This window comes from Hypomesus transpacificus, chromosome 11 (assembly GCF_021917145.1).
Source record: "Hypomesus transpacificus isolate Combined female chromosome 11, fHypTra1, whole genome shotgun sequence".
In the NCBI taxonomy this organism is placed as follows: domain Eukaryota; kingdom Metazoa; phylum Chordata; class Actinopteri; order Osmeriformes; family Osmeridae; genus Hypomesus; species Hypomesus transpacificus.
In genome coordinates this window covers 16,286,870-16,309,052 of record NC_061070.1, presented here as the reverse complement: position 1 = coordinate 16,309,052, position 22,183 = coordinate 16,286,870, and the positions used below count along the sequence as shown (strand labels likewise).

The 22,183-nt window shown below is 45.4% G+C and overlaps 1 protein-coding gene across 1 annotated transcript in view; it reads left to right on the top strand.

Annotated features, from left to right (window-relative positions):
- Positions 1-19,830, top strand: part of LOC124473779 (pro-neuregulin-3, membrane-bound isoform) — a 67,676-nt gene extending 47,846 nt beyond the window's left edge. Inside the window, exons 4-9 of the mRNA XM_047029454.1 lie at positions 1,333-1,359; positions 6,716-6,818; positions 8,029-8,155; positions 13,095-13,201; positions 14,642-14,827; positions 19,030-19,830. Coding sequence (XP_046885410.1) covers positions 1,333-1,359; positions 6,716-6,818; positions 8,029-8,155; positions 13,095-13,201; positions 14,642-14,827; positions 19,030-19,663 — 1,184 coding nt within the window. The 3' untranslated portion in view covers positions 19,664-19,830. The remainder of the gene's footprint in view (positions 1-1,332; positions 1,360-6,715; positions 6,819-8,028; positions 8,156-13,094; positions 13,202-14,641; positions 14,828-19,029) is intronic.
- Positions 19,831-22,183: the final 2,353 nt, after the last annotated feature.

Genomic DNA, 22,183 nt, shown 5'->3' with positions numbered 1-22,183 from the left:
CAAATAAGACCCACCTCCAACCCACCTCCAAAGCACGACAGCTAGAAAAAACTTCTGAGGCAAAGAAAAACCTGTTTATGAATTCTATCAAGTTGCATCTAAAGACCTTAGCAACTTTAGTCTAACTTTCCCAGAGAGCATAAATGAACCACTAAAAACGTGTTCCCCAACAAGCCCTGAGTGGGTGCTGCCATACGGAGAGATGTCTGTCTGCATCTCCCACAGCTCTACTGATCATCACACATGCTCTTTCATGCCGGGGTCTTCTCTGTGTTCTCGGGGAGGGAGGGACACCTGACGCTTCACAGTAGCCAGCTCACCGGTGATAAAGGGAGAAATGGTCGATGCCGGGGAGTAAATAGGTCAATTACGTGCATTTGGATGAATCGTGTCTATGGCATTGTTTTCAGTTACAAATGGTTGCAGCAGCTTACGATAAACTGTACCGTAAGCAAAACCGACCGATACCATCGCTGAACAAGGGAGATTTCAATCTCTCTCTATCTTTCTCACTCTATCTGTCTCTCTCACTCTGGCTTTCTGAGGGAGAGAGAAGCGAGGGATTATTGTTTCCTGGTCACCGCCTGAGCCTAAGTGAGAGATGATGTTTTGACATCTTTCCATACAAATCCCCCTATGATTAAGGTCGCAGCAACGACACCCCTTGGCATTCAGCTACTGAACCCAATCAATCATGCGCCAGGCAGCGCGCAGGAGAAGGGATGGCATCGCCACTGCAGCAATGCAGCACATACCTGGGCTGTTTCACCGACTCTGCAAAGAGACGTTCTCTGTTTCTTGGCAGGCATTGAGCTTTAAAATCTTGCTGTCAAATCTGAGGATGACGAAAGTCGAAGGAATTTAGAAGAAGGGTGATTTAAATTGGGGACTTTTCCTTCCAGACGTAGTTTACAGCTGCGCGGCAGACGCTGCACATGTGGCAAGGGAAACGATGCTTGACCTTCACAACGCTGGGGTTGTTTCTCAACACTATTAAAGCAACATGAGCTGTTCGTTACAACTCTTAGTTGATACTTCCTGTCTTATTTACGCTGTGCATGTGTGTGTACATACTAAAGTGTGTGTGGGTATGAATAACATGACCTTGTGTAGTTTTGGTGTGTCATCTGCACTAATTCCCTGTTTCTGCTGAAGCCAAGCGTCAGTGGAGGTAGACAGTCGATAAAGATCCTTCTTACATTTAACCAACGACAACGACAAGCCTGAAACGATGATGTTGCTCTCTGTGACAGAATGCTCACCTACGTGGTTCTAATGGCTGTTTCCTCTGTTTCCCTCCCTCCCTCCTCGTCGCCCCCCTCTCTGGAACAGCAGACCACTTGGGCATTGAGTTCATGGGTAAGCATTACTCCCCCCCCCCCCCCCTCTTTCCATCCACCGCTCTCATGAGTCATGATTATGACCTTGAGGTTTCATAACTGTTTCAAGTTCACATCACTGTGCGTTCAGCATAAACCATCTTCCATGACGTACATGATATGAAATAGCATGCATAATGTTGGTCTGAAATTCATAATTTACCGGTAAGTACATTTGTATGCATTGTTTGCTTTATTGTTATAATTGTTTTACTTTCTTATACTGTTTTCCCTTTTGACATGCACATACACGCACGCACATACACACATACACGCGCACATACACACATACCTACTCAAAAACACACATGCAGTTTCTCTCCCTCCCACCTCCAAAAGTTGCCCCTTGGAATACTAATGCTCTCCAGTCTCCTTGGAAACGCAGAGAGCTGAGAATCAGGCAGGATACAGTGAGGGAGATTTAATACTGTTGGCACGGTAACAAACATTGGCACTGCCCGTAGGTGTGTGTGCAAATGTGAAGGTTTTCATCTGTGTGCGTGTGGGCATTTACTTGAGTGTAGGTGCGTGATTGTGTGTGTGTGTGCGTGTGTGTGTGCGTGTGTGTGTGAGCATCTGCATGTGTGTGTGTGTGTGTGTGCGAGCGTCTGAGTGTGTCTTGATGGGAGTGCCGTCCCCATCCTGCCAGTCTGTCTCCAGGTCGCCACTTGGCACCTGAGCCAATCACGGGTATCGGTGCTAAAGAGCCGTTGTTAATGACATGGCAAGCCGTTGTCAAGTAGAGAGCCTCTCAACTAGGCAGCTGGCACGGTCCAACCCCCGGCCCAGCAGCCCAGTAAACAGGACACACACACACCTACACACACACACCTACACACACACACCGATCACGGTGTCTCCAGACACCAACAGAAATCCTGCCGAGAGCTGAGCAAGAGAGCTGGAAATTAAGATTCACTTTAGATTTATTTATTTTTCACCGTCAAGAGCAGAGGTAAGGAGTTTTAGGAAAACTTTCAGTGTCATCATGTTGCATGAGGGAGGAATTCTGGCCATTTCTGCATAGTTACTGTATCTCAGCAGCTGCTAAATCTGCTGGTGTGAACATTGATCTGTATTTGGAGAGAGCTCAAACCTGACTCTGTGTCTGGGTGGTACTGAATAAGATTGCAACAATGAGAACAAGAAACCTAATCTTGTCTCTACTCATACAACCAAGAACTACTTTGTGTCCCGTCCCCCCAAATATCATTTTTTTTGTTTTTTCTCACTAATATGAATAGGTGTACTGCATCATTATTCCCTATCCATTTGAGGTCATTGAACTCTGGGAGATGTTTTCCCGGAGCTGTAAATCAATGCCAGAGCCAAAATGTTGCACGCGGCTATTTTCAGTATATGGAGCTGGAGTTAAGTTGTATTTCCATTTTTGTCTGAGGTGCCTGCAGCATGATTTACAGGTTGGGGTTCAACTACACCACATAGATGGAGACTGGTCTGGGGACAGCTATAGCCTTTCACCTTTTCTGGAATGTTCTTGATCACAGGATTATCTTAGATGTAGATTCATTCTCTTTTCACCAGTTCTCACCCATTTGGAATGTTGTCTTCATTCTAATGATCTTGGTGTCAGGGTGTCGGTAATCAACTGCCCTCCAGCGCAGTGTGTTAGGTCTCTGCTTAAATGTCTCTGCTCTTATCTAATCTGAACCAATTTCCTGTCCGACCCTGTATGGCTCAGTACCCTGTGTGTGTGTGTGTGTGAGTGTATGTGTGTTTGTAGAGGTTGTATGTGCAGAGGTAAACAACAACGGTGACAGACAGAAATAGAGACATTTTAAGATTCACATTCTCAAATCCCCTGGGCTGACATAATGGACAAGTACTGTAATCATGTGGGAATTTGTTGCGCGAAAAAACAAGGATTCTGATACCAAAGCAGAACTGTCCTTGGAGCTGACCACACTGCCGGGGGGTTTTCAAAGGAAAACAACACACACACCTCCTGAAGTGACAGAGCGCTTTACTGTGAGCGTCTCTGTTCATTTGGTGTGTGTGTGTGTTTGTACCCTGCCATGCAGATGCAAGCCTCTAGCGAGATAGCAGTGAAGGCGACATCATCAAAGCTCCGAGTCCGAGGTTGACTGTGTGTATGAAAGGTGGAGGGGTTACAAAAAAAGGAAAGATGCAGATGCAGGGATAAATGGAGAGATTGATGAGATGGGGGGGGAGAGTTACAGGGGGAGTCAGGCTCTGAAGGAAGAGAGGGTGGGCAGAGGGAGACAGACAGGGGACGCAGGGGAACGGAGAGCTGTGGGGAGATGCCGAGAAAGATGGAGGGTTCTCTCTGCCGAGAGAGACGGAGGCTTTCAGAAGGAAAGGTGGACAGAAGGACAGGGCCTTATCATGGTGATTCTGATAGAGACAGCCATCAAACTCCGGAAACATCCACCACAGAGGAAGAACAAAAAGCCAAATGGCATGTGTGACTATTTTGTGAAAGCGTGTGCTTTTCTGTGTGCGCGAGTGTGTGTGTAGATGTGTGTGTGTGTGCGCGTGTGTCTTTGCCTGGGGTTAGAGTTAAATGTCAGTGTCTGCTGTCATTAGTAATTCTAATGACAGTCAACTTTGATGGAAGGACAAGCTGACAGTATCATGGAAGGCCACCGAACTCTCTACCATGCCTCACTGCCTCGCGTCACAACACATTCACACTCATTTACCAAGTGAGGGCAACGAAAACATCTCTGAATTCAGGACAGTTCTCTGTTTGTGTGTCTGACGGTCTGTCTGTGTCTGTTTCTATCTGTCTGTGTATCTGCCTGTGTGTCTGTTTCTCTCTCTCTCCATCAGTCCATCTCCATTCCTCTTCCCTCCCGCGCTAATTGCTGGGAGCAGCATTATTGTTGATGACTCCTGCAGTGGCAGAGGAGGGGGGGGGGGGGAGGCGGAGATGGGGGGGGGGGGGGGGGGGGGAGGGGAGGGGTGTGGGATGAAAGGCTCCTGTGTGTTGCGGCTGCACCACCTCTGGAAGTGGAGTCAGGAGAGCAGGGGGATGCCTGCTCTGAAAGCCCTTCGCTCGGCGGGTTCGCTCGGAGTCTCGCACGCTCACGCCTGACACCCCTCTCAGATTCACACTCGCCGCCAGCGTGACAATTACTGTGTTTGTCGTCCCGTTGGAGTGCGGTTTAAATGAATGATATGACTCTCTCTAGATTGCCGCTGTGTCACTGCGGTGTGATGAAACCCTCGCTTTGTCGTGCCATGCTCACTCATTTCACTTGATAACGGATTGCTAGTCTCAAGCTGTGATTGGGCTAAACAACCCTTTTGGGAATTCTTAAAACTGTTTCTAAATGGTTTAATGTTTGCAGGGTCCACAGCATCTTGCATCAAATCACGGAGGGAGGATAGAATAGCTGTGTAAATGCAGTCTGCATTCAGGTGGATATGGTGGTAATAGTCTTTTATAGTCAACAAGCATGCATAAGAGCTTATAGTGATCAGAATGCATAACTTCATGCACACTGCGGGGTTATGTTTATGTCCTAGATGTAACTGTCACTTTGTCCTCTGTGAAATATTGATTGCATTGTTCTGTTGTTGCAGAGGAGCACGGCCCGAGCACACAAGGTGAGCTCTTAGGTGGAAATAAATATCGGCAATGACCCTTGCGCCCTGACAAATACACACAGCACAAGCCCCTTCTCCTGGGTCATATGATTTATTCAGATGGAGAGTGCTCTTCTGCATAGAAGTGTAAACAAGCCCGCCAGAGGATGTGAGGTGTAGGGGAGCCCGACCTTGGCATCGTGTCCTGCTCGTACCTGTGTGTTTGTGGGAGAGACATGCTGTAGAGGACATACAGACCCCGGCCAGGGACACACCGCTACTCCGTCTGATCACAGTCAACTCTGTGTTCAATCATTTGGACAAAATGGCAAATGTTGAGTTGTTTTTGTGTGTGTGCATCAACCAGGAAAACACACACGGGCAAATGCACGTCACACACACACACCACACACACACACGCACGCAGACGTCAGGATGGATGTTGCGGTGACTGGACACGGGGGAAGGCACAAAGGGACAGGTGAGGCTGTGACAGCTCTCCTCCACATACAGTAGGGCTCTGACGCAGGTTCCCGCCAGCTCCAGGTAATTACTGCTAACGAGGCCATGTGATGACTCAGACTGATTAAGCACATCAAAACAACACAGACAGGGACGGGAACGCCTGTCTGGGACGCTGGTGGGTGGGTGCCGGGCTCTCTCACGGTTTTATCCAAAGAGGAAGTACATCTGAATATCAAGGATCAGAACTGCATAGTTCATAGTTTGCAGTACTTCGGTGGTCAGAGTCAAGGGTCCATTTGGCAGAGCACAGTGCAATGTAACCACAGTCAGCAAACAAAACTGTGTCAAATATTGTTCCATGTTGTGAGAGTTGTTTTGTTTTACACCATGCCATTATGTTTGTATTGGAGGCGATTTGAGAAACATTCTGCACACATTAGCCTCCTAAAACGTTCCTCGACCTTTTCGATATCGACCTGTTTCATCTTTTCCAACAGTTTCCAGCAGATTTGTCTCCATCAAACCACTTGCTCAATATTCCCGACTTTACAGAGATTTGCCTGGTATTTCTCCTCAAGGTCTGCACTACTAAATAACATCTGATTGATTGCCTATTAACGTGACTGAAGGCAACCGTGATTTACTTTTTTCTTATGAAAGGAGACAGATGCCATTTTTCTTCCTTAATAGTGTCCTATGCAGCCATAACTCTTGCCTACTCTATTCAGGCTTTATTACATAGAGTCCTTTACAGGACCTGTACCTGAGCACCCGTACCAGGGGGAGGGAGTGACTGTGTTGTTGGGAGTCGACTGGAAGATGTTGGGATATATGTGGAGTCAGGTGGCTGAGCGGTCAGGGAATCGGGCTAGTAATCCGAAGGTCGCTGGTTTGATTCTTGTCTGTGCTAAACTATGTTCTGTCCTTGGGCAAGGCACTTCACCCTACTTTCCTCGGGGGAATGTCCCTGTACTTACTGTAAGTTGCTCTCAATAAGAGCGTCTGCTAAATGACCAAATGACTAAATGTGTGGCTGGATCCGCTGGGGTGACTTTTGTGAGGAGGGCGGCTAAAGTTCAGTAATTGAGGGGTTTTTGAGGGGGGGAATTATCAAATGGAAAAGGAATGTGGAGGTTGACTTGAGCAGTACAGACCTGGTCCACATTGTCATTTCAGAAAACATCATCCTCATCACTACCCTCACTACCCTCAACATTCATCCTCATTTTTCTTGCCCTTTTTGGTCTCGGTGTTGAGACATCAATGTCTTTTTCATTCCTCTCTTCCCCTCTCTGCAGAGAGCAAGGAGGTCTACAAGAGGCAAGTGCTGTCAATCACATCCATCGCCGTGGGAATCAGCCTTCTGGGCATGCTCTGTATGGCTCTCTACTGCCGCAACAAGTGAGTCCTAGAGAAGCCCCTCCTCACACACTCAGAAACAGAACCAGCGGACATGCAATAAACATGAGAGAGATACAGTTCAATATTGATCAAGTCTATGCTGATGCTGTTCTGCAGTTACCTTGCAGCTTTAATTCCCCATTTGAATTCCCTGCACAATGTTAATGAATAGTGTATGTGCATCTGGGTGCGTAGCTCGTATGTAACTTTAAAGGTCAGCTCTTTGCATGGTGGTTGATCTATATCTCTATCCCTACATCTCTCAGTTCTTTATGCTCTCCTCTCTCTTAATCTCTCAATCTGTCTCTCTCTTTTAATTTGTTTCTCTTTTTTTCTCCAATCTCTCTCTCTTTTTCTCTCTCTCTATCCGTGTCTTTCTCTGTATATTGTAACGGCATGTGATTGTCTGTGAATCCTGTTTCTGTGGTTCTGCCCGAGGGCCCTCTATCTAGATTGCAATGCAGTCTCCTCTTCATGTTCGCCATCAGCGTGTCAGGTCAAACACCCAATCCATAATGGCGAGCTGTCATTCAGGGTATATGGAGCAGAGAGCCATGCTGATAGATTGCATTGTAATTTTGTGGGCTTCATAATACAATGATATGAGTGAGTGAGCATCCTGACAACAAGATAATCGGATCAAAGCATGATGTAGTACCATTATGCTTGAATGTATAATGGAGAGCCACTGCAGGGGTTCTGTCGGGGGGGGCCGATCATGTATCTACAGGATGGAAGACAGATCATTGTTCAACTACTTCTTGTTGAGTCACTTCATCAATCTGTTTCCAGAAATGAACAGCATGACTCAGTCAAGGTCAAGAAGGGAAATCCTCCTTGTTAACAGAACAACTTATTGTATATTTTCTTACTGTAGCTGGAACACAATCCTGTTACTGTTGAATTACATGATCCCAATTAGACCCCTTGAATGTTAGTTTATTATGAATGTGCATAATCATGAAACATCAATGATCTCCACATAATGAATCCAAAAACACAGAATTATCCATGCTCTATCTTTGGCGTTTTCAGTAATTCCAAGTTTCAATTAATGCGGGGTAAGGCTGGATTTGGTTTAGGGTTAATAAAAGGTTGATCAGTGGTAGCCGTGGTCTGGTTCACATGTCTGGGACTTGAAAAGCAGGGCCAGGGCTGTGTGACAAGATGTCACCGTATCATCATGCAGCATGCATTTCCTTCCTTCCAGGAGGCGTCGAGAGAAGCTGCAGGCCCACCTAAAGGAGACCCGAAGCCTGAAGAACTACAGCGCCAACCGCCCGGTTCTGGAGCCCAAGACCAGCTTGAGACCCAGCCCTGGCCTTCAGCTACAGAACGTGAGCATTACATAATGGAATTCTAGTGTAGCAGACGGGTGTTGATGAACAGGAGATCAGACTCACCTGAGGGCTAAAGATCTTGTCTGCCTGAGGGTTACAGGACAGGTACAGCGAGTTAGGCCTGTTTGGTTCCCAGGTGGAAGACACCTGTTCATCCATGGTTATCAAAGCCCTATACCTAGAATCGTGTTTCATCGAGGATATCCAACTCCCAGTTAGAGGAAGAGTCTAGTTGCGGTTTGTTGTCTTAAACATTGGCTATTCCCTTGCCCCCCTTCCCTCCCCCACCCCAAACCATTCTCCTCCAGCTTTGAATGAGAAACTGTGTTTTAGAGCCAGAGAACACAGCACAGTCAGCTGGGACTTGGGGCCTGCTATTCGCGCTATTCATCATCCGCTCAGCAGCCTCTGTCGACACAGCTATCTGGGATCTGCCAATCGGTGGTGTTTGCATGGCAGGCATAACCCCCCCCCCCCCCCCCCCCCCCCCCCCCCCCCCCCCCCCCACGACCACTCCCACCCCCCGCCCCTTAATTTGATTGTCAGTCAAACATGGCTGCGATGCTGAAACCAAGAGGGACAGGAGAGGTATCTGAGATAACCTTGTTCTGCCTGCAGGAGCGCCGGGATATAGATTAGACTACCTGCTCCAGATCCATCAGAAACACACATGCCTCTCAAGGTTACTTATTCAGTTCTACTGAAGCTGACCAGAAACACACATGCCTCTCAAGGTTACTTATTCAGTTCTACTGACACTGACATTGTTATGATTACATGCCATATTGGAGATCTTGTTTTGTCGCCCTGTGGATATGAAGCTAATTTGAAATTACAATGAGGGTGTTATTGTCAACATTCTGAAGGGAATTCATCAAGATTGTCTTGTCAAGGTTTTCCTGTCTATGTCCTTGATTTAGCAGGGTATATGCACCAGCATAAAAATCCTATGCCATGACTGACTTACCAGTAACTATCATATATACAGTATCTAGTGTAGCAGCAGTGGTTTTTTATTGGATTTTTCCAAAGTTTTCCTTCCCTTTGGATGAAGAGCATGATAAAGTTGATAACACCACAATGTGAATCTTTGTTATCTGCCATCGTGTTTGATATCCTCCAACTCTGTGGCCTCCGACACACAGTAGACAGTTGCTTTCTGACAGGAACATTAACTTAACACTCGTATCCATGGCTTAGTTTTCAAGTCTGGGTATTGTTTTGTTGACTGGGGATATACACCAACTGTTGTTTTTTAATGTTCAATACTACTGTTGCGGTGAGCAAGTCTGGCTGTGGTTTTACCATGCATCTTCGGAGGGTTGTTTTATTTCAACTACAGTCTACTGGGAACTTATGCAAATACAAGCTATTTGTTTCTTTTGTGCCTACCCACGCACATTCATATTGATTTGTGTCTGCGAGCGATCAGTTAGCCGTATTTCACAACATGGACGCCTCCTTGTGGGGTCAATGGCAGTGTGTCTCTCCACACAATCATACACACAAATACACCCCATAATCAGGTAAAAATAAACTGATGTATATTCATGAATGTAAACTCGCACTCAAATAATGTATACCTGTCCTAAACACTCTGTCACCATCTAATAGTTCAAAGAGTTACCATCAAGGCTATTGTGTTATTTTCCTCCAACACTGTTCTGTGGACTCTTTAGATCTCTTGCTCCCTTAGGCAAAAGGCATCTGCCAGCAGAGAGAGAGAGAGAGACAGAAACCTATATGTGTTACTGATGACGACTCCTCCCCCCCTCCACCACCAATCACCAGACCCTTCTGCAGGGCTCTGGCTGGCGCTGGTGTAGCCGTGGCGACTGTCGCCTCGGGCAGGATGGTGGCCTCTATCTCTCCCCAGATTAAAACATCCATTATGCTTACACGCTCCCCTGCTGTGAAACCACCCTCACCGCAACCACACCTCCACACACACATTCATCACGTTTTTTCGCGAGGCTGTTTTTAGTGAGATAAATGCCGACTTCTCTCCGGGCGCAGCAAAGCAAGATGGCCGCCGACGTCAGCGTTAAAGCTACTGGGCTAGATTAGACTGCAGGGCACACCTGCTATGTGTGTCTGTATGTAGATGTTGCCAGATTTTACCCAAACATCCACGTCCGTTGAACAACAGTGGGCTACATCGTCCACCCGTGTTAATCGATCGTTTTCCTGTCTCGGCCTAAATCTCCCAGGCTTTATTTATATCAGCTGTTGGCTAACTTCACATTTTCTTTCTCTCAGTCTGAATAATGAGTTTATGTTAATCGCCAAGGTAGATATTAATTAGTGAGAGGCTGCCATGTCAACGTTGTTGTAAGGGAGGACGCCAGCGGGAGAGCAAGCCTGAAGGCTCCTCCTTTAAAGTGGCTGCCAGCGCGGAGTGTGAGTGACAGGTGACAGGCAGAGCAGGTTTGATGCTGCCGTTGTCACGGTACCCTTAGGTGGCCACCACTTTCGTAGCTGGGCTGGTAAGAGTCAGCAGGGAAAGGATAGTCTGGCACATCAAGCCCCTGAGGTGAGATATGTCTAGCTGTGAAGGTCTCCCTTCATAGCTTTTAATGTTAATGATCTCTCTGTATCTCTCTGTATCTCTCTGTATCTCTCTGTATCTCTCTCTCTCTCTCTCTCTCTCTCTCCCTCTCTCTCTCTCTCTCTCTCTCTCTCTCTCTCTCTCTCTCTCTCTCTCTCTCTCTCTCTCTCTCTCTCTCTCTCTCTCTGTAGCTCTCTCTCTCTCTCTCTCGTTCTCTGTCGGTCTGTCTCTCTCTCTCTCGCGCTCTCTCTCGTTCTCTGTCGGTCTGTCTCTCTATCTCTAAACTTTCTGTCTTTTTCTCCCAAGTCAATCTCTCTCTCAGTTCTCTCTCTATTGTGCTCTATTTTCCCTCTCTCTTCTTTTCTCAGTAGTTTGTTTTTCCCTGCAGCCAATCCTATTTTGCTGTCTTGTACCTCAAATAACTGAATTTCATGGTGCCTTTTGTGAAGGCTTGTTACAGTTCCTCCAGTAACTTATATTTTCTCCCCATCCTCACAGTTCAGGATGTAATTTAAAATTATTTATTTGTGCTGGAAAATTATTTTACCCTCAATAAGCTGTTTTTCTTAAATGTATTGTATGTAATCCATTTCTATGAAATTGTCGATTTTGCATTATGAATGTGAATCTATACACATTCAGTGGCAATTCAATATTGTGAATTAGAGAGTTTTGTCATGATAAAATGAGTTTGGTCCTGGATAAAAACCTGGGTGACAGGGTCAGTCTAAGGACCTGAGTGACAGGGTCAGTCTAATGACCTGAGCGACAGGGTCAGTCTAATGACCTGAGCGACAGGGTCAGTCTAATGACCTGAGTGACAGGGTCAGTCTAATGACCTGAGTGACAGGGTCAGTCTAATGACCTGGGTGACAGGGGCAGTCTAATGACCTGAGTGACAGGGTCAGTCTAATGACCTGAGTGACAGGGTCAGTCTAATGACCTGAGTGACAGGGTCAGTCTAAGGACCTGAGTAACAGGGTCAGTCTAATGACCTGAGTGACAGGGTCAGTCTAATGACCTGAGTGACAGGGTCAGTCTAATGACCTGAGCGACAGGGTCAGTCTAAGGACCTGAGTGACAGGGTCAGTCTAAGGACCTGAGTGACAGGGTCAGTCTAATGACCTGGGTGACAGGGTCAGTCTAATGACCTGGGTGACAGGGGCAGTCTAATGACCTGAGTTACTTTTATGGCATGAAACTTGTAAAGTTCAGTTAGTATCCGGAGGAATTGTCTTCAGCGAAGGTATTTTAATTCTGCTGCAATGTGGGCTTAAATTTGCAGCTGAAAAAATGTATCTGATTTTAGAAAATTTAAATAATGTTCAGTTAATATATCATTGATACTATTACACAACTACTATTTTAGCTAACTTAAAATCTTTAGACAATCATCTGGGTAAATAATGAAACTATTTCATATAGCAAAGGAACAGTAATAGATTTTCATAACAATGCCCTGATCTTTATTTTATTTATTTATTCCGCAGTTAATTTGGCAACTCAGTCTTACTTCAGGTAGAAACATGCGCACAGATACTGATATTTTAAACCTTGTAGCAGAAACTAGCAGCAATAATGTTTTAATAATTAGCAGTCTAATTCAACCATTTGCTATTAATTAACCACAAATATGAAACCTTTACTGTGGCCAGAATTTAAATACCAATCTCTTTTATGGAACACAGTAATATAAAACCCTGAGAGATTAGATCGAAGTACCATTAATTAACATGTTAACTCTTAACTCTTCTACAGAGGACAGGTAAGATAACTCTTCTGCAGATTTTTACATCCGTCATTGGGAATGGAGGTGTTACAGCTAGGCTAATCTACTGTCGTCAGGCTTTAATATCCAATTAACATGACTACGATCCTCTGCACCTTTCCTTATCAATGATCAACACTCCCAGCACATTCCTCTCTCCTTCTTGACTTTTCCTATCTCTATCTCTCTCTCTCTTTCTGTCTCTCACGGCCAAACACTCATTCATCTCTATCTTTCTCTTATCTTTCCATTTCTCTCTCTTTCCTCTCTTGTTTCCTCATCCTCTCGAGAGCAAAATGGAGGCAGAGGTAAGGCGAGTGTGCCAGGCAGAATCTCGAACGCCATTTAAGTTCCATTTAAATTCCTGTGATCGTTCCTCTGCAGTGAAGTGGTGGCACTCCTGGGCTCTCAGAGTGGAGATGTGTGTGATCACACTGAGTTATGTTCAGGAGTGGAAACCTTGAGACACGACTCAAAATGGAACCTGTGTCCCTCAGAACGGTTCTGGAGCGTGTTCTGCAAATGACGGGATTAGCTTTGTCGAGTCTGTTGCGTTGGTGGCCGAAAATGAGTCGAGACTTGTAACAGGTGAGCATGTTTTTTTCCCGTTTGTTTCGCAGTACTGCAAGAGGGGTCCTCATCCGGAACATGCTGTCTCTCAGTCCAGCTTCGCCCAGTTCAACCCCCCTACTCCACCCAACAACTCTAAAGCTGGAAAACACCACAGGTTTGATGCCAAACACACAACCACACACACACCGGACAACAATTGGGGCTTAATCCAACTGAGATCTTCAATATATATTCTCTCCACTAACTCAAGGCTGAAATCTGTGTCCTGAGATCAGCCTGCAAACCCAGCAAGATGTGAAATGATCATTTCTCTGTGATGTAACATCTTCACAAGAGAAATGATCGCAAAGGTGATCAATGGAAGTTCAATGTCCCTTAGAATAATCATGTGAGATGCATTGTGGGGGAGAAATTAAATTATCCACATTATAGTGCAGTCAAAGATAATTGTAGATTTATTGAATGCTCTAAAGAATGAAAGTAATTATAATCGGTGATAAATATCCTGATATGTGCATATGCTCTGAAGGGACATAACAGAGAGGATCCAGGGCCATGTCTGCTACCACACACACATTTATGAGCCCAGAGCTCTATAGTAATAATGTCCTACCTATCAGGCCATCAACAAGCCAGGAAGTATCACTAACTCCATGATATGTTTCCAGGGCAACACATACAGTGTGCACCACCCATATTATATGATTATATGATTATATGACTCATATGCCTCACCCTAAGTATCAACTTAGTCAAGGCGTTTTAAAAGAAATCTGTAACACTAAATCCAGGTGTTTGTAATAAGTGTTAGTTAATAGGTAATAAGGCCCGTATAAGATGCTTTTAAACATTTGTGTGCGTGTGTGTAACTATGCATAGTAGGAGTGCTTTGGGATTACATGCCTAGCTACATGCCTGCTTGAATCCTCGCTCTCTCCTATGCTAACTGTTCAGCTTCAGCAGCAGTTTGAAATCCCTCCTCTGTTGTTGTTTGTTGTCTGGATTGAAGAAGTTGTTTGCTGGCAATTGCTTGCGCTTGTAATTAATTATATCATCAAAAGATTCTCATGCTTTGTTTGATTGCACTTATGTCAATTTAGGAGGGGGGGGACCCAATTTGTGAGACAATAAAAAGCAATATTAATTCAAAATAGCAAGAAAAACTCAGTGTCAAAGAAACATTGAGTTAATACGTTCGTTCTGTTGTTACAGTTACAGGCCGATTTATAGATTGCAAGTCTTATATTATAATAATTTAACCTTTATAGATGCGATTTATGACATCTCGCATGTATCTTTTTACTAAGAAATTGAATCTTTAGAGAGAAGGCCTGTGATTCGTCAATCATGCTTTTCTCTGTCCACAAATATTTTGTAGCAGCAGTAAGCCCACAGACAACATGCCGACAGCACACCCGTTAGGGCAGGAACTGAGAGTGCTGCAGATTCTCATAACTCTGAGAAGAAAATAGGTCACCAACTGAAATGTCAAAAATAACAAACATTGTTAGTTTATAGAAAAAAACTTGTCTGCCTATATTCTACAAAGCCACTGCATTGCCGTCCTTGATGCTGTGGTTTCCTCTTTTTACAGAAGCGTCTCGCTGTCTCACAGCCCAGACCAGAGGTGTCGAGCCACCCATTGGACAGTGCCTCGCAGAACTCCGCCCATACCCAGAAGCAGACTCAATCCCATTGGAGTATCCAAGCATTCAGGTCCCGCCTACCAACACCTGCAGGAAATGGAGTCCAGTGAAAGGGAGGTGGGGCCACAGACAGGGTGAGTCACACTCACTTGGGTCACCTCACTTGGGTCAGTTTTATGTCATCCCCCACTTGAGTGATTACGATTCGCAACCGCAATTCTTCCGGTCAAAACTGTTCAGTTTTGTCAGCTCTTCCAGGGTTCCATTGCCCTGGCTAGCTCCCATACTCTGTGTTTGAGTTAATCCATGGGAGCAGGCTGTCGGTCAGGGTTAGTTGTTTAGGACAGAAGGAACACAGGAGAGGAGGGGAGACATCATCATGGATCTGTGCATGCCCCGGTCAGAGAGCTTGTGTTGTGTCTCCAGCTCCCCTACAGTACTTCATAACACTTTAAGATTCGTATGGCATCTTCAAACGAAAACATCTTTAACTTCAACAAAGTCATCTCCCTTTCTTTCTCGGCATGCTCAAGCCACCCTCTCTCTTTTTCCCTCTCTCTCTTTTTCCCTCTTTCTCCCTCTCTCTTTTTATATTTTCCTTTTACTCTTGTTGACTGTCTCTTTCTACCTCGCTCTCTCTGGCCTCATCTTCTCCTCTCACTCTTCATATAGAGTCATTCTAAATTAAGCCCTGTCATGTGGCAGGCATTCTTGCCGCTGACAAAGCTCAGAGTTTCATTTCAAGAGTACAAATTTCAGAGCCAGCCATTTTTTGAAGAAGAAGAACTGAAAAAGGGACTCACTTGCAGTCCTTCTTTCTCTCTCATTCCGTCTTAGTTTTTTCAATGTGCTGAGCAAAGATAAAAATGAGGTCACGCAATGTTGTGATCTGCAGAAACATGGCACCATTTCAAAGGGAGTGCTGCGCCTAGCTGGCTAAACTGGGTTTTTGCGCTAATGACAGTCCCATACTGGCCTCTCTCTTCATGCCCTCTCTCTCTCTCTCTCCATCAATGCCTTCTCTCTCTTTCTCTCTCCCTCCCTCTCTTTTTCAACTCATGCTGTCTCATTCTCTCTTATTTTTTTCTCTCAGAGACGGAGAGGGACTCCGTCTCTGACCTTCTCTGTGTAGTTCATTAAACTTCTTTGAAGGAATCAAAGGGCAGTACGAAGGGAAGCGAGACTCACCCAAATGAATGGGCTACCAGCTTCCAGGCCCAAATTGGGGTACATGTTCATCAGGGTTTAGCGGGACATTGTCACACAGGGACACAATAGCAGCTAGGGCGGTCGACAGGAACAGAAGGGCAGTTGACATTGGAAACAGTGTGACTTGTTAGTCAAATGGAACTGTACTTCTTTTCAAGTTCTTTTAGAACTGGTTCAATGGTCTTAGGGGCCCTTGCATGGCTACTGACTGGCCCACATCAACATCGACACACAGAATACCCTCCCATCCCCTACACCTAACCAGAGTTGCCATGGAGACACTCGTGCAGTAAAGGGAGACTTGGCCACAATACAAGGGTGAAGGAGGGGAGGGAGGGGAGGGAGGGAGGGAGGGAGGGCCAGGAAGGAAGAGTGGGGGAATGGTGAAAACCACCTTATTTGCATTTGACAGGGACAACAGAACTGGTAGAAAAAGCCGTTCTTCCTTCCATGTCTGTCAGGAAACCAGCCGTTATCTCCAGAAAATGGCTGCCTGGCACGTAGACAGAATATCGCTGTGTTCCGTTTGTTACCAGTATTTTTAGATAAACCTGTCAGATTCCAACTGGCTGTCTCCACATCCTCCTGAGTAAAAGGAACACAGTCATAATTGAAATATGGTAATATCCCAGCCTTCCTCAGAGTGCAGGAGAGCAGTATTGAAGGATTTCAATCAGATAGAGCAGTGTATTTTGCCATGGTGACTTGGCTCCTTTCTACAAGGTGTGTCGTCGTCGTCCATCCGGTCTCCCCCTCCCTTTGATAGATTTGTCATTTTTCATGGTCAGTTCTCTGAAGGGAAGACAGATGCATTTGACCTTAGCCATCCTGTTCAGAAAATACTACGAATTCCATATGCCGCACAACTTTATGCTTCTCACCTCATGCTTGACCTAACTTCAACTTGTTGTACCTACAGTTGTACACCAATAATGAAATCTCTTAGCTCTTGGATTTCCTGCCCACGAACAGCAGAAACTTACTGATTGTGGCTTTACTGTAAATGAGCTCTTAATGAGTCCAAGCACTCATGTATTCGGGGGGTTCCAGGAATGACCGTTCCCCAAATTAGTGTTTGGACTGCTGTCATCTGGCAGGTCTGCCTGTCGGACACATTTCAGCTGTCACAGTGTCTCTCTGCAGAGGGTGCTTTCTCCATTCATCAGTTCAATTTGGAGCATCATGAGTCCGCCTGCAGCGCATCACTCTTGGCACTCAGCATGCCACTCTGGTTCAGTCAGAGACGCCCAATCAGGAAGCAGAGCTTCAGCAGGCTTGCTGCAGTGGCAGGATGTCGACTTGCTGACACGTTGTAACATGACACACAAACACTGGTGATTGATGTCTCACATCAGGCCTTCTCCCAAAACTCATGTCACTGGAAGTATTATTTCAACTCTGCTGTCCAGAACAGAGGTTCTACAGTGATTGTGAATTATTTTTTGTTAGCCTAGATCTTACTTTGACTCTTTACTTTGACTCTTTCTCATTTTAGATTGTGATCCTATGGTCATGTTCATGTATTCTGATAATATATTGTTTTTTGGTAGCTGATCTAGATTAGAATAGATTCTGCCTTGTACTGTCTTGAACCTAACCTTTGTTTTGCTTTTACCCACCTAATGTGTTTGGCCAAGACAACCTGGTCATACAGTATAGTATCCAGGGCAAAACCTTATGTGTCTGGATATGAAAGGATGGATCTGTCAGCAGGCCGGAAAGAGTCACGACAATTAGAAAAAGGGTTGACTCGGTTTTATTAGCTTGACGTCGGATCATGCCACCAATCCACAACAGAGTGGCTAGCATGATTGTAACCTCTGTCTCCCAGCCATGTTCAAATACATGAGTTGGACAGTACAATGTAGAATGCACAGAATCGCTTCCTTCACGGGTCTGGATGGTCAGTGCACTAATACAGTAGAACACACAAGCAGGTGAAGTGGTCGTTAATCATGTTTCTGGATGTTTTGCATTACTGTCTCCTAACTGTCTGGGCTTTATCTATATTCTGCTGAGTTAGGGGGCCTCGCTGCATGACCTCTTGACCTCACAGAGACTCAAACTTCATGTACACAGAAAATCTGCATATCAGGATATAAAAAACTTTGATTCTAATATCAAAGCAGATTTTGTCTCTGAAAGTTATCTCAGCTATTAGCCAGCTGACAACCCTTCTTATCACAAAGGATTCTCTACTCTGGTGTTATTCAAACCAGCACCACTTTTTCATCAGTGGGTTTCGGCTTTGCAAAACCAAAAAGAGAGAGAGAAACAGTTGACTTTGAAGCCATCCCTCCCCCCCTTGATGTGGGTTTAACCATCTGATTAGGCTATTACAAGAGAAAGTGACTCAAGTTAAATATTGATGCGACACGAGCAGCTAGCCTGTGTCAAGGATTATGAATTATTACACAAAGATAATGAGCTTGGGGGTCCTCTGCCAGATTGCAGCTCGATTGAGACATGGATATCTCCGAGGAAGGGTGTGATTGTTGTTCTAATGCGCGGTGGCTGTTGCCGTATCACTTTGAGAAAAGAGGCAGACAGACAGAGTTTGAAAAAGAAAATCAATACCAGATATCCCCCAACCAACACATTGACTTTGAAAAAGGACTGTTCTGTACCAAAACGCCCTGTGAGCGGAATGCAGAAATCTAAGAAATTCTTGTCTCGACTTGTCTGGTGAGCATTTAGCAAACACGATCGGCATTGTTGAGGCATGGTTATTTTTACCTGCACGGCTCCCCAAATCACTTAAATGCACTAAACATTCACACAACGTGCTCCATCTTAGACAGTATCCCCAGTCGGGTGGGTCGTCGGATCAATAATGCAGCAGGTGAACTCCCTCTTACCTCTCCCTGTTCATATTTCTCTGCAGTGTTTCCTTGTGAGTGTGTGGCTAGATGAAGACATAAAAGGAAGACGTCAGGCCTGATCAGTAAGCTTGGCATGCCTGTGAGACAGAGTCCTGGATGTGAGCCTACGCGTACCTTCTGTGCTGTTTGCCTGAAAGCTTGAAAGGCTACAGTTGAAACGATCAAGATGAGGGAGTAGGTAAACATCAGGGAGTTTCCACGCCGCTCGTTTATTTTCTCCTTCTGTGTGTCCTGCCTCCCAACAGGTGCCAGGGAGCGCGAGCCGGCTGTGACCCCCGACACGACGCCTTCCTGCGCATGCAGCCCCCCTGGGTGGTGGAGCGCCTGGCGGGGTGGGGCAGCAGGGTGGAGGTGCACTGTGACATCCAGGAGGTGACCTCTAGCTCCACCAGGAGCCTGAGCGGACCCCGACGCCCTAGTCCGTCCTCACCCCTTCCTTTCCGCTCCTGCTCCATCCCCATCATCCCCTCGGTCCAGGCCCAGCAGGACGAGGTTTCCTGCATGCAGACAGCCAGCGGCGGCCCTGCCTCCTCTACCACCTGCGAGCCTGGGCCCAGAATCGACGGAGGCGAGGGTTTCGCCTTGATATCGCACGACATCTCCAATGCCACTTCCTGCTCGTATGCCGTTGGTCAGCGGGACGAGGTGGCGCTGCTATTGGAGGAGGCCCAGGAGCAGCTCAGGGCGTTGGCCCACGCTCACAGGAAGCACAGTGACAGGAAGGAGGACTGTGGCTCCGTCCTGGAGGCCAGAGAGATTGTTTGCTTCTTGATGCCCAATGGAGGAGGAGCTGGGGGGTTTAGCTCTAATGGACCCACGGAGACCCAGTTGCTAAGCCCTCAAAAACCCCACAGAGACAGAGCCCAGAGTGGCCAATGAGAAGACAGTTTTGAGCTTCTCCATTCTTGTTTTGCAGTGAACCAACCCTGGGGTATTGGGGTCAAGACTGCAGAGATGTGCGTGTTAGGGATACGATACAATTTGTTGAAAAAAATACAAACACCTGAAACAAAAAAAGAATGAACTGTGGATAGGGAACAGATGAAGGATCTGAAGGAGAAGAGAAAAATATTTATATGCATTTATTTAAATGAAAAACTTCTACTTAGACAAAAAGAAACCAAATAGTCTGTCATCTTCATGGTGTTTTTAATTGTATAAAGAATATATATATATATAAATATATATGGATATAAATATATGGAATTCAAATGGTGACCAAGTACAGTGGAGGGATATGGGAATGATGTACTTTTTTTTCTTCTTCTTTTTTTACAACAACTCCTCTGGTTTTGGAGCACCATTTTGGGACCCAGTGCACCCTCCAAGCTCTCTACGTTTGCAAAGTGTTCTAACCTCTCACTGGCTGCCACAGTACAACGACCCCTACCACCACAAACCAGAATCAGTGAGTGTTATGAAGGACAGACACCCTCCTATCTTTACCTTGGATGTACAGTTCTACTCCGCAGAAAATTTGATGGAAGAAACAATTGCAGAGGGATGCAAGTAGTTTGACTTTCCCTGAGAAACTTTGCGTGGAAAGAAACGGTGTCGGAAGGCTGTTTTCAGAGACTGCTGTTGACTAGGCAACCGTGGTTCGAAGCTAACACAGTCTGCTAGCTCGGTGTGTAACTGATGTTTTTTGTACGTGAGATTCCTCTTCTGTTGACCGAGCTGTATTTAGCATGGGTGTGTTCCTCCACCCCCCTTCCCCAAATGTACACACACACACACACACATCTCGTTGTGGGCCAGAGGTGTGTCTTCTGTTGGTGTGTTTGGGCCAACTGCAGAATGGATCGTAAAAACTGATTTTGGCGGAGCTTTTTTTTTTCAATTTGGTTTGTGATAAACAATCGGCTGCTTTCTTGGACCTGTGAGTGGAATCGAATTGAAAATGTCTGTGGTATCCTATGGAATTGAGACAATTACTTATTTCTGTTTGAATTTACAACCAACTGTTAAACAACAAAAAAAAAATGACAATGACGGTGGAGATTCTGGTGTATCTGTTTTTATTTTTTTATAAGGTTCCAAATTCTGCCCCCCCACCCCCACCACCACAACAATTGATCAGATTGTGCATGCAAATGAACATCCTTTTTAGACCCGCATTACTGCAACACTACTAGTTTACTCAATAACTCAAATGTTATTCGATCTAAACTGTTTTTCTCTCTGTATCAAACAACCCCTTTCTGTACTAGCATTGCCCAGTTATTGGAGGGTACAATGTATAGGGTTCCACACTCACTGTCATCACAGCACTGTAGATGTAATACCAGCCAAGTAGGGCCACAGTACTGTATATCAAAGCCATTTGTGGTGATGACATCTGGAGGTGTAGAGGTTGATCGCAAAGATGATTCTGTATTGAACTACTCATAGGTTGGTGCATCTCAAATGAAAACCTTTTTAGGCCAGATAAATTGATGATTTATGTCTTGCAAGCACAATAGTAATTGTTGGAGGCTCGAAAGTGGTTCTTAGTGGTGTAAGAATTAACAGGCTTGGAGTCAGGAGATTGATTACAAAGGCTTTCGTCTTTATTGCGTAGGCTCTTGGGAACACACGCAGAACTTCTCTAGCCAGAGAAGTCTGACATGTATTCAATAGACAAGAACTTTTATACAGTCCTACCTACGTCACACAAATATATTTGCCAATTATCAGACAACACATAGTTTGTTCAAGATAAACAGATGTCCACCCTCATTTGTCATTCTTATGCAACCAGTGGCTTTAAAGAGAAGGCACCACGCTATCAGGTCATCCTGACCTGACTTCCTACTGGAAAGAACATTCTAACGGGAGGGGAGAGTGACTCACCCAGAGCGTTCTTACCCCATAACTGAATATGGGACAAGACAAGTCTCCTCTTTAGCTTAATTCCTTACATGGGGCTGTTTCTTCTCCTCAACTGACCCCTGTCCTGCTTCTCTCTGCACGTACCACCTCTTTACACACTAGACACGAAAAAAGCCCCCAACATATTATAGAAGGTTGCAAGTCTACAATCAAGGAATTTGGTTGTAGACAATGAAACTTGGAGGCTTTTTCTTTATCACTAAACCTCTAGGAATTTTTTAATCTCCAGCAACCACTTAGTAAATCCATTTTGACTGGTGGGGTTTGGCTCCTCTAAACGCACTCTCCACATTTTTGCAGCCGATTGGCTTTCAGCAATTATGAAAAACTCATTTAAAGCCAGGCATCTTCGTTTCCACCCTGAACATCTGAAAATGACATTACATGTGCCCAGTAATTGAACATTGTCTGCTACATTTTCCGTTTCCCTGACTTTATCAGGGAATAAGGCAGTGAAAAAAAAAGGCTCTAGTCAGAATGTCAGTCTGGATTAAAGAACTCATTGCCTTTCCTGTAAATTAGTCAGAG